General features: G+C 44.3%; 1 protein-coding gene across 3 annotated transcripts; it reads right to left on the minus strand.

Annotated features, from left to right (window-relative positions):
• Positions 1-882: 882 nt before the first annotated feature.
• On the minus strand, positions 883-7,547 carry MANSC1 (MANSC domain containing 1). 3 transcript variants are annotated; one of them, XM_081191058.1, is made up of 3 exons: positions 7,226-7,547; positions 4,473-4,613; positions 883-2,705 (listed from the first exon to the last, which is right to left on the minus strand). In XM_081191058.1, the coding sequence occupies exons 1-3, from the start codon at positions 7,437-7,439 to the stop codon at positions 1,885-1,887; spliced, it is 1,176 nt and encodes a 391-aa protein (XP_081047184.1). In that variant the 5' UTR covers positions 7,440-7,547; the 3' UTR covers positions 883-1,884. The 3 variants fall into 3 exon arrangements, with proteins under 3 accessions (XP_081047184.1, XP_081047186.1, XP_081047185.1); XM_081191060.1 differs by lacking the exon at positions 7,226-7,547 and adding an exon at positions 5,563-5,989; XM_081191059.1 differs by lacking the exon at positions 7,226-7,547 and adding an exon at positions 5,542-5,593.
• Between the last annotated feature and the right edge of the window lie 4,602 nt (positions 7,548-12,149).

Genomic DNA, 12,149 nt, shown 5'->3' on the forward strand with positions numbered 1-12,149 from the left:
CTCAGTGTCAGCAGAGTGAATATATTTGTTTGCCATGTTGGGAGCCCCAGGCACCATTCCCCTGGGGAGCTTGTAGCCAGGGCTGCTGCAATAAACAGCTGTGCAAGCCTTTGGGAGGCAGAGGCGTGAGAGTGAGAGGGCATTGGAGGGGGAAGGAGGAAGGGACAGAGGCCAGTGTTGCATGCAGCACCCGACCAGTATTCAAGGCAGCCCAGGGTGCCACAGCACACTGACCTAGTAGCTGACTCCATTGAAGGTGGGTTTAGGATTGCAGCCTGCATGTTAGCATATTTGCTGCCCTCTGGTGTTCACATAGAACATTAACTTTGCCCACTGTTCAGGGGCCCCCCTTCAAGAAATAGTACAGTCGTACCTCGGGGTACATACGCTTCAGGTTACAGACTCTGCTAACCCAGAAATAGTGCTTCAGGTTAAGAACTTTGCTTCAGGATGAAAACAGAAACCGTGCTCCGGCGGTGCGGCGGCAGCAGGAGGCCTCATTAGCTAAAGTGGTGTTTCAGGTTAAGAACAGTTTCAGGTTAAGAGCGGACCTCCGGAATAAATTAAGTACTTAACCCGAGGTACCACTGTATCTGTAAGCAAATTTAAAGTGAAAAAAACCCACATTCAGTAGCAGAATATGGGGGTGGTGGTGTTCCTGCAAGCATTAGCTAACACTTATCTATATTGCTGTGAAAAGCTGATTTTGGCTGATCTAGTGGTAGACAGAGAAGAAGCAATGAATTCAAATAGCAGAAGAGCAGATTTAGGTAGGATATCAGGAATTGCAGACCAATGAATCAAAATGTCCAGAGAATGTATCTGTACCAAGAATTTGAGCAGATGATTATGTTTAAAACATACAGAAACAGCAATAAACCGTTTAGAAAATCCAAATATGATTTGTTTTAATCTAATTACAAAATACATTGAAGCAGCTGTAGGCTATAGTCTTCAAGTGACTAAACAATGTTTTTAAAGGGGGAAATGTTATCTAAATTGTGCTTGGGTTCATTTTTTCAAAATTAATTGTTACAGCAAATGATGACGCAATATTTCCCATAAGAAAACCCTCATGGCAGAGCTATATGCTATTAATGTGGGGCTGCTGCTAAAATGGGATACGCGTTTCAAGTTCTCCATAATTGACATCACTGTACTGCGTGTTGCACTGGCCCTACCACACAATGCAATGAGATCACAAGGAACATGGCAGGGAGTCCCCATTCTTAGCAGAGGCCCCGTGTTTCTTTTAACATTTTGCTCTGCTCCATTTTGACTGAAGCCTGGTCTAAGTGTTATACTTAGCACTTTGTGTGAGAAGCGAAATGGAAAATGGTTTGCTCTGAAAGCCTCTTTTGTGTGCTGTGTGGCATCTTGTCTCCAATCACACAGATGTTTGTGTTGATTTTTTACTGTGTGTGGAAATACAGTCAGACACAGACAGTATTTAAACTAAATTCTGCCTTCTGTTTCTGTAACGTCTGACATCATCACTCTTTTTGGGCAGACTGATTACCCCCTTCCTGCATGCCATATTCTCAACAACCATTCAGAGACAGAGGTGGTCAGTCTGGCCAGTCTGGCTGCTGCACAAACTGCTCTGGCTAAATGTAAATGTTGCCCTTATGATGCAAGTGGGATAGAATGCCAAACTATCACAGACTTCTTGTTGCAGAAAGCAGGGGATTCGATATGCAGCCAACACATGATACACACTGCAAACAAGCAAAGATACCACATAAGAACTCCATTCGTGAGGGAACTGAAACATTTAAACTTGACCTTGTAGGAAAGATAACATGTTCTCTGCTGTGACAAATCCAATCCATCTATAAAGCTTCCAAATTTACCACTAATGTACTTCTTCATGTTTTTCCTCTGTCACATGTTCGCATACATGCCATTGATCAAGTAGTCTAGCTTAGTGTAACGCCTTCTCTGAAGAGACTCAAGCATCTTTCTACCTACCAGCACTGTAACGAAGAGAAAGAAGACCACCCCCAAAAGCAAGGCAGCTGTAAGTATGCTTTTGTCACCAAAGTGAAGGGAATGTTCCTTGCTGGGCTCTCCATTAAGCATATCACCTTTCAAGCCTTGTTGCCCATTGCCAAGGTGGACATCATGTAAAGAAGCAGAAGAAATCTTCATAAGCAGTGGGCGGAGGCTACCAGCACTAGATCCAGCAGTGGTAGATGGGTTGGGAACAGTGGTACTTCTTCTTAGATTTGTAGTTGCCCAAGGTGCATTCTTATGATAGGCTGTAGTAGACCTAGTGGTTGTTGCCTTTCTAGGAGACACGTGAGGAATTATAGTACCAGGCTGGGTGCCAGTGGTAATAGTAGGTGACTTAACTGTGGGCTGCGCAGTGGGAATACCAGGCTCAATAGCATTTGGAGAACTTGGGGACAACAAACTCTTGAGTTCAGGCACTGTTGAAGAACCCAAGCTCTTTGAACCATTTGCCCTTCTGCTTTGTGGATGCTGGGAGTGTCCACCCATCTCATCTATGTGTTTATCATCTAAATGGTTCAATATTTCCACACTCTTTGGGGGAATTGGCTTTTGCAAAGGACCTGACCCATGCAGAGGGCTTGTTGGGCTGTGAGGATTGAACATAGCAGCCAGTGCAGACACAGACTTCCCATTCACAGTTGGGTGGGAGAGCTGAACTGAAGAAGGAGTTGGCATGGGGACCTTTGCATCTAAAAAGGAAGAAAGGAGGTATATTATTATTTGTTAATACTTTCAACAAGCAAGTCCCCACATAAATACAAATTAAGGGTGAAGAGCCCTTAATTTATTTCAGAATCACTATCCTGCACCCCAGTAGAGGAGACTCGCATTCTGATTCCGCTTACAAAGAACCCTAGAGATTGCAGATTCTGCAGGAATGTTGGGAATTATTATTATTATTATTATTACTCAGAATCCTATACAGAACTACAATTTCCAGAATCCCTTGCTGGGGAACCATTACTGTCAAAAAGTTCAAAACTAGCTCACATGTATAGTTTAGACATGCCTTCAGTTCAATGGGACTTGCCTCCTGGTAGGGCTACAATCCTATGCACACTTGCTTGCGAGTAAGCCTTGTTAAATTTGGTGGAAGTTACTTAAGAGTAAACTTTCCTAGGATCAAGTATGCTTAAATGCTCTAACACAACACTACAATGCACAAACTGTACAATCTGTGGAACATCCCTATTGGTATGGTGAAGCTGTGTTGTCTGCAAATGGTCTGGCTAAAACAAGAACACACCACAACACTTACTTGATCTTAGAATCATATAACTGTAGGTTTTGGAGGGATCCCAAGGATCATTTAGTTGAACCCCCTACAGTGCAGAAATCACAGCTAAAGAATCTTTGACAAATTCAGTTTAACAGATTGCAATACATAATAAAATCAAAATTTATCATAATATCAACATAACCCTGTTTAAAGGTAAAGGTACCCCTGCCCGTACGGGCCAGTCTTGACAGACTCTAGGGTTGTGCGCCCATCTCACTTAAGAGGCCGGGGGCCAGCACTGTCCGGAGACACTTCCGGGTCACGTGGCCAGCGTGACGAAGCTGCTCTGGCGAACCGGCACTAGAGCAGCACACAGAAACGCCGTTTACCTTCCCGCTATAAAGCGGTACCTATTTATCTACTTGCACTTAGGGGTGCTTTCAAACTGCTAGGTTGGCAGGCGCTGGGACCAAGCGACGGGAGCGCACCCCGCCGCGGGGATTTGAACCGCCGACCTTTCGATCGGCAAGTCCTAGGCACTGAGGCTTTTACCCACAGCGCCACCCGCCCTGTTTAGGGAAGTTTTAATATTTGAAGTTTTATTCTGTTTTTAGTGTTCTGCTGGGAGCTGCCCAGAGTAGCTGTGGAAACCCAGCCAGATGGGAAGGGTATGAATAATAAAAATAATAATAATAATAATAATAATAATTATTATTATTATTATTATTATTATTATTATTATTATTATTATTATTATTATTATTATTATTACCACCACCACAACTTCATTATCTATACTGCACCCATCTGGCTGGGTTTCCCCAGCCACCCTGGGCAACTTACAGCATATCTGAAAATATAATAAAAACATCAAACATTAAAAACTTTCCTAAACAGGGCTGCCTTCAGAGGTCTTCTAAAAGTCAGATAGTTGTTCATTTCCTTGACATCTCATGGGAGGGCGCCACTACCGAGAAGGCCCTCTGCCTGGTTCCCTGTAGCTTTGCTTCTTGCAATGAGGGAACCGCCAGAAGGCCCTCGGCGCTGGACCTCAGCGTCCGGGCAGAACGATGGGGGTGGAGACGCTCCTTCAGGTATATTGGGCCGAGGCCATTTAGGGCTTTAAAGGTCAGCACCAACACTTTGAATAAAACAGTCAATAATAAAACAGCAACATGAAGCAAGAAAATCTTCCACTGTCAATCAACACCTTTTCTTTTTAAAAATCATTGTTTACCTTTTATCATTCGGTAGGTCACCAGTCCTGACACTTGTCTCACCAGGAAGGTTTCATTAGTGGGATAATAGAACAGGTAGCAATTTGTGTAATTTCCTTTGCTCCTGGTATTAAAGACCACATAGTTGCACTTCTTGCTGTCTGGAAAACACACACACAAACACACAACCTAAATATACTGTAACACTGGAGAGACTTTATATCTGATATATTTACGATAAGACATCTCAGTCTAGAGTGGAATAGTCCTCAATATTCCACCTTGCTGGCTTAGTTCCCACTTGGGCGGGAAACCTGTTACTGGGCTGTCCCATTCCAGAGTTTGTGTAACTAGCTAGCTAGTCAGCGTTATTATTAGCCTAGCTTTCTACCCGATAGGCTAGTTTCTATATGAAGGAGAATTATTTTTTTCATATGGCGGAGCTCCCCTCATTCTGAAGTGGTATAGCCCAGTCATGACGTCACACGCACTATGAGAAGAATTCCAGACCTTTGTCAGGCTCCAAAAGTGCCACAGTTTAGGACAGCCCAATGTTAGTTGGAGATTCAGAGTTGCATCCAGCCAAGTTCAATTCAGTGTAGACCCACGGAATTAATGAAACTAAGTTTCATGGCCCTTAATTTTGATGGGTCTACTCTGAGTAGGACTAGCAATGGGTACCACTCTCATTCTCCTCCCCAGTGCCCTCTCTGAACTTGACAGGGCAGACTCTGGTCTTTCAAATTTCAGTGGGTGGTGCTCTGTGCAAACCCCAAATTTGGTGCCACCTGCCTCTCGCCTTCCATTCTGTGCACTATGTCATGGTTGCCGTATCCTGCAGAGCCTCCCTTGGCTTGGTGCTGCCCCAAATCTGCCTCTGGGCGGAGAGGCTGAAAAAACTCAGAGGAACTGGTTCATTAACCTTTCAACTTATTTTGTGACATTTTTATCCCACCCTCCTTCTGGAGTACCAGGCAACCTGTGCTTTTTCTCCCATTCTGTACACCCATATACCCTGTGAGGTAGATTAGGTTGAAAAACCACACCAGCAGCCGGCTCTGTCCCATACTGAGAAGGAAAGGACTCCACTGTTACTAGCTATGCACTCACCAATCCATTCCTGCATTGCAGGGGATTGGACTAGATGACAATCACAAATTGTGGGCGTCCCAATTTAATGATGTCGACAAGCTGGAACGTGTGCAGAGGAGGGCAACCAAGATAATCAAAGGTCTGGAAACCAAGCCTTGAGGGAGTTGGTATGGTTAGCCTGGAAAAGAGGAGACTGAGAGGAGATATGACAGCCATCTTCAAATATCTTAAGGGCGGTCACATGAAAGAGGGAGCAAGCTTGTTTTCTGCTGCTCTCTAGGGTAGGACCAATGGCCTCAAGGAACAAGAAAAGAGATTCTGACTAAACATTTGGAAACCTTTCTGACAGTAAGAGCTGTTTGGCAGTGGAAAGCTCCCATTAGAGATGGTGGACTCTCCTTCCTGGGATGTTTTTAAGCAGAGCTTGGATGACTATCTGTCATGGATGCTTTAGTTGAGAGTCTTGCATGGGGTTGGACTAGAGGACCCTTGGGTCCCTTCCAACTCCATAATTCTATTATTCTATGATTCATCCTAGTCAGCAGCTGTGAACTTGGCTTTCTAAAAGCAGCATGAATATGAACTCTGGGAGCATCTGCTCTCCATGTGTGCAAGACATAGCTGCTTTGAAAAGGCTAGGTGGTGAGACTACCAGCCAAGATGAGGATTAGAGTGAGCAGGTCTCCTGAGTCTTAAACCTGAGACTGAGGGGACAAAGCCTGGCAAAAAAGGAGTGAAACATCAGGGTCATAGAATCATAGAGTTGGAAGAGACCACAAGGGCCATCGAGTCCAACCCCCTGCCAAGCAGGAAACACCATCAGAACACTCCTGACATATGGTTGTCAAGCCTCTGCTTAAAGACCTCCAAAGTAGGAGACTCCACCACACTCCTTGGCAGCAAATTCCACTGTCAAACAGCTCTTACTGTCAGGAAGTTCCTCCTAATGTTTAGGTGGAATCTTCTTTCTTGTAGTTTGGATCCATTGCTCCGTGTCCGCTTCTCTGGAGCAGCAGAAAACAACCTTTCTCCCTCCTCTATGTGACATCCTTTTATATATTTGAACATGGCTATCATAGGAAGTGGGAAGTAGCTCCAGGGCAGGGGGGCTCAGGGTGCATCATGGAAGAACTATTAGAGGGGGCAGATTAAAGCAAGACTCTAAGCCCTCTTATTGAATATACTCAGCATTAAATTTTCTGCACTTCATGATTTCCAAGGCTATAGATGCTCTTGACATATAGCTGCATGTGGCTGGAAACATGGGACTGAAGGATGGGGGGGGGGGAGAGAAGTCACATTTGGAGAGGGGATTAGAAGGAAAGCACTAGCCATATCTGAGCTCCCACAATTGATTGCAAGCTCCAACTCAGTCCATCCCAGCTCATTTCAAGTGCAGTCAAGTGACACATCTATATGATAAACATAGACTGATTTTAGGCCAGCTATAGCTGTCATGGATCCCCATAATCACCCCTCCCTCAATTCTGGGAACTGTAGTTTGATGTAAGTGCTGAGAATTCTATAATTCTCTCTCTCTCTCTTTCTCTCTCTCTCTCTCACACACACACACACACACACACGACAATAGTTCTCAGGGTTTCCTGGAGTGGGGAAATGACTGGCTGTCAAACCAATTTAAGCCTGTAATGTAGATGCACCTAAAGAGCACCGTTTTTACCTGCACCCAAGCAGCAGACATCAACACAGGCTTCCCAAGATGAAGCATGGATTGGATCTTCCCCCCGGATGCCTTTGGAAAAGGCTGCTTTGATGTCAATAGTGATGTTCTCAATCTTCTCCGTGGAACACACTTGATTTTGGGATGGCTTTGGCAAGGTATAAAAGGCCATGGCAAAGAGGCAAGCAGAGCACCATGCAATCCGGATGGACATCTCTTTCCCTTAGCTGTGACAGACTCCTTACAGTTCTTTTGTTACCATCAGGGTGAGTAAAACTCAGGGTACAGCAATTTTAAGAAAGCTGTGGTGTTTGCATTTGTTCTAGTGAAAAAATGATGAGATAATATCTTACTGTTTAATGCCACAAACAAAAATAAAATCTCATTTCCATTAATATTCACGTATAATTAATTTTCCAAACCAATTAAAAGGAAGTTTGTTGGCATCCATCTATCTTGAAAGACAACAGAGTGTGCCTCTAGGAGTGAAGTCAAATGGCTGTGTTAGCAGCACCCAAGTGACCTCCCCAGGGCGCCAGGCTGGGCAGTGAGTGTGGAGGTCCTGGGCTGGCCAGGTGACACCACTCTCTCAGCCTCACTGATGTGGTCCAAAGCAAAGCAAAGCAATTGGGTTGGCACCAGGTTGGCTGCAGGAGTTGCCAAAAGGAGGACTTACTCCTTAGCCCTGCTTTCTCCCAAAGATATCCCACAAGACAGTGAATGTTTAGGATCAGAGTTTTCCTTCTCTTAGATGGACTACCTTTTCAGGTGGATGCTCCTCACTTCCCTCTACAGCATGTGCAGAAACTGCCTTCTTGATGGTTAGACCCACTATTGGTCTCGTCTGCTCAATCCGCCAGAGCCGGTCTTCCCATGCAGGGGAAGTTCCTAACTCACTGAGGGTTTGAGACCCGTTGGCTACCCTCACCTGGTTTAGCTGGCCAGTTGAAGCTATTCCCAGGGTGTGGCTGTTGTCGCATGCTGACAGCTTCTAGGAGCCACAGGTGAGAGCTGAGTGCAGGGTGGGGACTCCAGAAGGAGCATGGCATGTCCCCCACCAGAGGCACAACACTTTCCCTTGCACCCCATGCAGCCCTGAAAGCAGGAATGTGAACTAAAACAACAAAATTAATGTTAAGAGTAGAAAAAGGATGCAGACAGGTCAATGTGCTGCTGGATAAAATCAAAGGCCCATTGAGTCCAGCACCCTGTTCTCAAGGTGGTCAGGCGCTTAGGAGGCCTCAAGTGCAATAGCAGCCGTCCCCTCACTTGTGATTCTAAGCAACTGCTATTCAGAGGAATACTGCCTCTGACACTGGAGACAGAACATCACCCTCAGGTTTTGTAGCCATTGGTAGCCTTATGCTCCATTAATTTCTCTAATCTTCTTTTAAAGGCACCCCAAGTTGATGGCCATCATATCCTTTGGGAATGAATTCCACAGCTCAACTATGCATTGTGTGCAGCAGTACTTTGCTTTTCATGTAGCTCATGAAAAACAACAGGCTTCATTTGTTGCAAATCAAGAGGTATACATTAGCTTCTCAGATATCTGCTTCTTGGGGGGGTTTTATGCAAGACATTCATACGCTCAAACCAGTAGTTTATTTGGGACATTGAACGTACAAAAAAGGGAGAACTCCATATGCACGCATGTTTCCACATGCTTCAACATTGCACTTAAAGGGCACAGAACCTCCGCACTTCCCTCTAAGCGAACAACACTCACACCACAGTGATCTGTGGCTAAGAAAGAAGCTGTGTTGGCTCAAAGAGTCTGGCACATGGAATAAAAGTGTAATCCTATGAATGTCTCTTACAGGGCTCGGGAACAGATGAACAATTTGGAACTGTCCTCTTATATCATTTCCCTAGGTATCGTTACATTTGTAATGTCTTATTTATTGCACCCGATGTACATCTAACATATGGTTGAAAATATGATGAGCATATTTGTTTAAGGCTTAAGAAAAAAGGCAAATTAAACACATTCTCTTTCCCATGCCACTTTTTCTTTTCTGGGTAGGCAACCTAGATATGAACCACTAGTCTTTCAAAAAATTTAGAACCATCCTTACAATGAGTGAAGGGATGAAAAAGGAAGGGAAGGATAGTGAGAATAGTGAAGGAAAGGGGATGTAATGAGGGAGCTCTTATCCTCACAAGTAGCATAAAACATTTAACTCTTCCAGCTTTGCTTCTGATTGTATTTTAATGTCCTGACACTCTCATATAACATATTTCAAGATTTCTGAAGTTTTTCTGCATTTGAGACCCACAATTTTACAAGACTATCACAAACTGGAGTCTGCTAGGTCTGGCTCCCACCAGGTTTGTGGCAATTAAATACACTGAGAATTGGCATCCATCTGTCTTGGGAGACAATGGAGGAGCTGGACCTTTGGGGGTGAAGTCACACTGTTGGAAGGTTACAGAACTTGTTGTGGCTGTAGAGACAAATTTGGGAAAGACATGTTTTGTTGCATTATATTATTAATTTTATTAAACCAAACAATTTAGCTCAGCAATGGAAGAACCAGACTGAAAAACCCATGAACATATGCGAAAATATTATCTGGGATACAGCAATGTCTGAGCGTCTCACCAGACATAGGAGGACAATTTCAGGCTTAACAAATAGAGACACCTTCCATGGAACGTGGACCCCTTTCTTTTACTAGGTTAATGACCAAAATCAAGATTTCGTACCAACTGCTCAATATTCTCAGTGGAGAGGTTACATAAAGTAATACGTCTGAATGTTGAATGCTCGATAAGTGTTTACTAGGTTTTGGATGTGCATTTGCATTAAAAAAACCAACAATAATAAAAATTTGTCTTAAAAAAAAATTAAACCAAGCAATTACAGCTGATCTTTACCCAGCTGCTCAGTGTCAGATTCCTGCAGGTTTTATTGTAATTTTCGTAGCTCTTGGACATTCTGGAAGGTCTCCTGCTTCATTGAACCAGGACTCCACTGAAGGTCTTGCCTCCTGTCCCATCCATTCTGCTCAGGTGTGAGTCAGATGGAAGGCATAACCACCACCACCACCACCACCTCAGGGATGTGTGACTCACACCACATATGTGGTATTTGCCACAGGTGGGGCAAGAATGTCAGGATGTGTTTGGGCCCTCTCCTTCCTTCTTTCCTAGACCCGAGGCAGATTTCACCAAAGTAGCTGGATTTCCTGTGAAAATCCACTTTCCCAAAGAGAGCTTGCCAGAAAGGCTTCCTTCAGTTGGTTTATGTACTAAAATACTCTGAATTGCCCTCTTGCCCATGTTACTTTAAGGAGTGCTGTAGTCAGAATACCCAATAAAACGTTATATACATTTAATGTACATCTGCGTTATACATTTAAAGGCACAAGTGCAGGGCCAGAGGAAAGAGGTAAAGGGAGAGCTTGAGAGGATTGGGGGAGAAATGCGAGTTGCAGTCTTAGGGTGCTTTGGACTACAGTTGCAATTGAAATCATTCAACCCCCATTGCAAATTGGGTTTATTATCAAAATTTAAAGACTTTCTGCTATTTGCAATGAGCAAATCAAACAAAAACAATTGAAATAGCTCAACAAAACAGATGCTTCAAGGTGTTTCCCCACTTGAAGCATCCAAAGTCTCTAGGAACATTCAGTACCTTTAATATTTTGTTGTATCCTGCGTCTTGTTTGTGAAGCAAATTCCTTTGTTCCAGCCTCATACATATTGTCCGGGGGGTGGGGGTGGGGAATCCTTATAATAATTTATCATCATCTCCCATGTAGTTCAGGTGAGAGTTCATCTAATGTCTTCATCTAATGTCTTTCTCAACAGCCCGGCATACAGAAATTACCGTATTTTTTGCTCTATAAGACTCACTTTTTCCCTCCTAAAAAGTAAGGGGAAATGTGTGCGCGTCTTATGGAGCGAATGCAGGCGGCACAGCTGTCCCAGAAGGCAGAACAGCAAGAGGGATTGCTGCTTTCGCTGCGCAGCAATTTCTCTTGCTGTTCCGGCTTCTGAGATTCAGGATATTTTTTTTCTTGTTTTCCTCCTCCAAAAACTAGGTGCGTCTTATGGTCTGGTGCTTCTTATAGAGTGAAAAATACAGTAAGTCACTGGGGCGAGTGATGAAGTGATGCAGGCCCAGTTCAGATATGATGCTTTCATTTATCCTGGATTATATGCAGGTTTATAGTAGAGAATAAACCAGAGTTTCCCAGTTTGAATGTCACAGAAAACTGTGGTTTACCCAAGCTCCTGAAACCTTTCTTATGGACTTGGAGTATGAGAAAAGAAAGAAGAGAACTCCTGGGCACACTTGTACTTGAGCGATTGTTACACTTGATTTAGGCTACATAACATTTATTTGCTTATTTGCTTATTTTATAAGCTTATTTGCTTATTTTTCTACCATCCTCAATCTGCACGATGCTTTACATAATATAGCAGGATAGACCTCTGCACTGAGGAGCTTACAATCTGCTGCATTCTGGATTAGTTGTAGTTTCCGGGTCACCTACCAAGGTAGCCCCACATAGAGTGCATTGCCGTAGTCCAAGCGGGCGATAACTAGAGCATGCACTACTCTGGCGAGACGGTCTGTGGGCAGGGAGGGTCTCAGCCTGCGTACCAGATGGAGCTGATAAACAGCTGCCCTGAACACAGAATTGACCTGCGCCTCCATGGACAGCTGTGAGTCCAGAATGACTCCCAGGCTGCATACCTGGTCCTTCAGGGGCACAGGACCAGGGAGTCCTCCACACCTGCCCCACCAAAAACTTCTGTCTTGTCAGGATTCAACCTCAATCTGTTAGCCGGCATCCATCCTCCAACCGCCTCCAGACACTCACACAGGTGGGCACAGCTGGGTGAGACCAACTCCACCCTGTTCACCCACCCAGATCTCTGTGATGCAAGCCAGACCAGCCTCCTCATCCAT

The sequence above is a fragment of the Podarcis bocagei genome (genome assembly GCF_964188305.1).
Source record: "Podarcis bocagei genome assembly, chromosome: 4".
NCBI lineage: Eukaryota > Metazoa > Chordata > Lepidosauria > Squamata > Lacertidae > Podarcis > Podarcis bocagei.

Bases quoted from the DNA above. Each gene is read 5' to 3' on its own strand.
- MANSC1 (XM_081191058.1), bottom strand. From the start codon at position 7,439: ATGTCCATCCGGATTGCATGGTGCTCTGCTTGCCTCTTTGCCATGGCC. The intron at 4,614-7,225 runs GTAAAAACGGTG...TGTGTTTTCCAG, and splicing joins TGTCTGCTGCTTGGGTGCAG to ACAGCAAGAAGTGCAACTAT. The intron at 2,706-4,472 runs GTAAACAATGAT...CTTCCTTTTTAG, and splicing joins GACCTACCGAATGATAAAAG to ATGCAAAGGTCCCCATGCCA.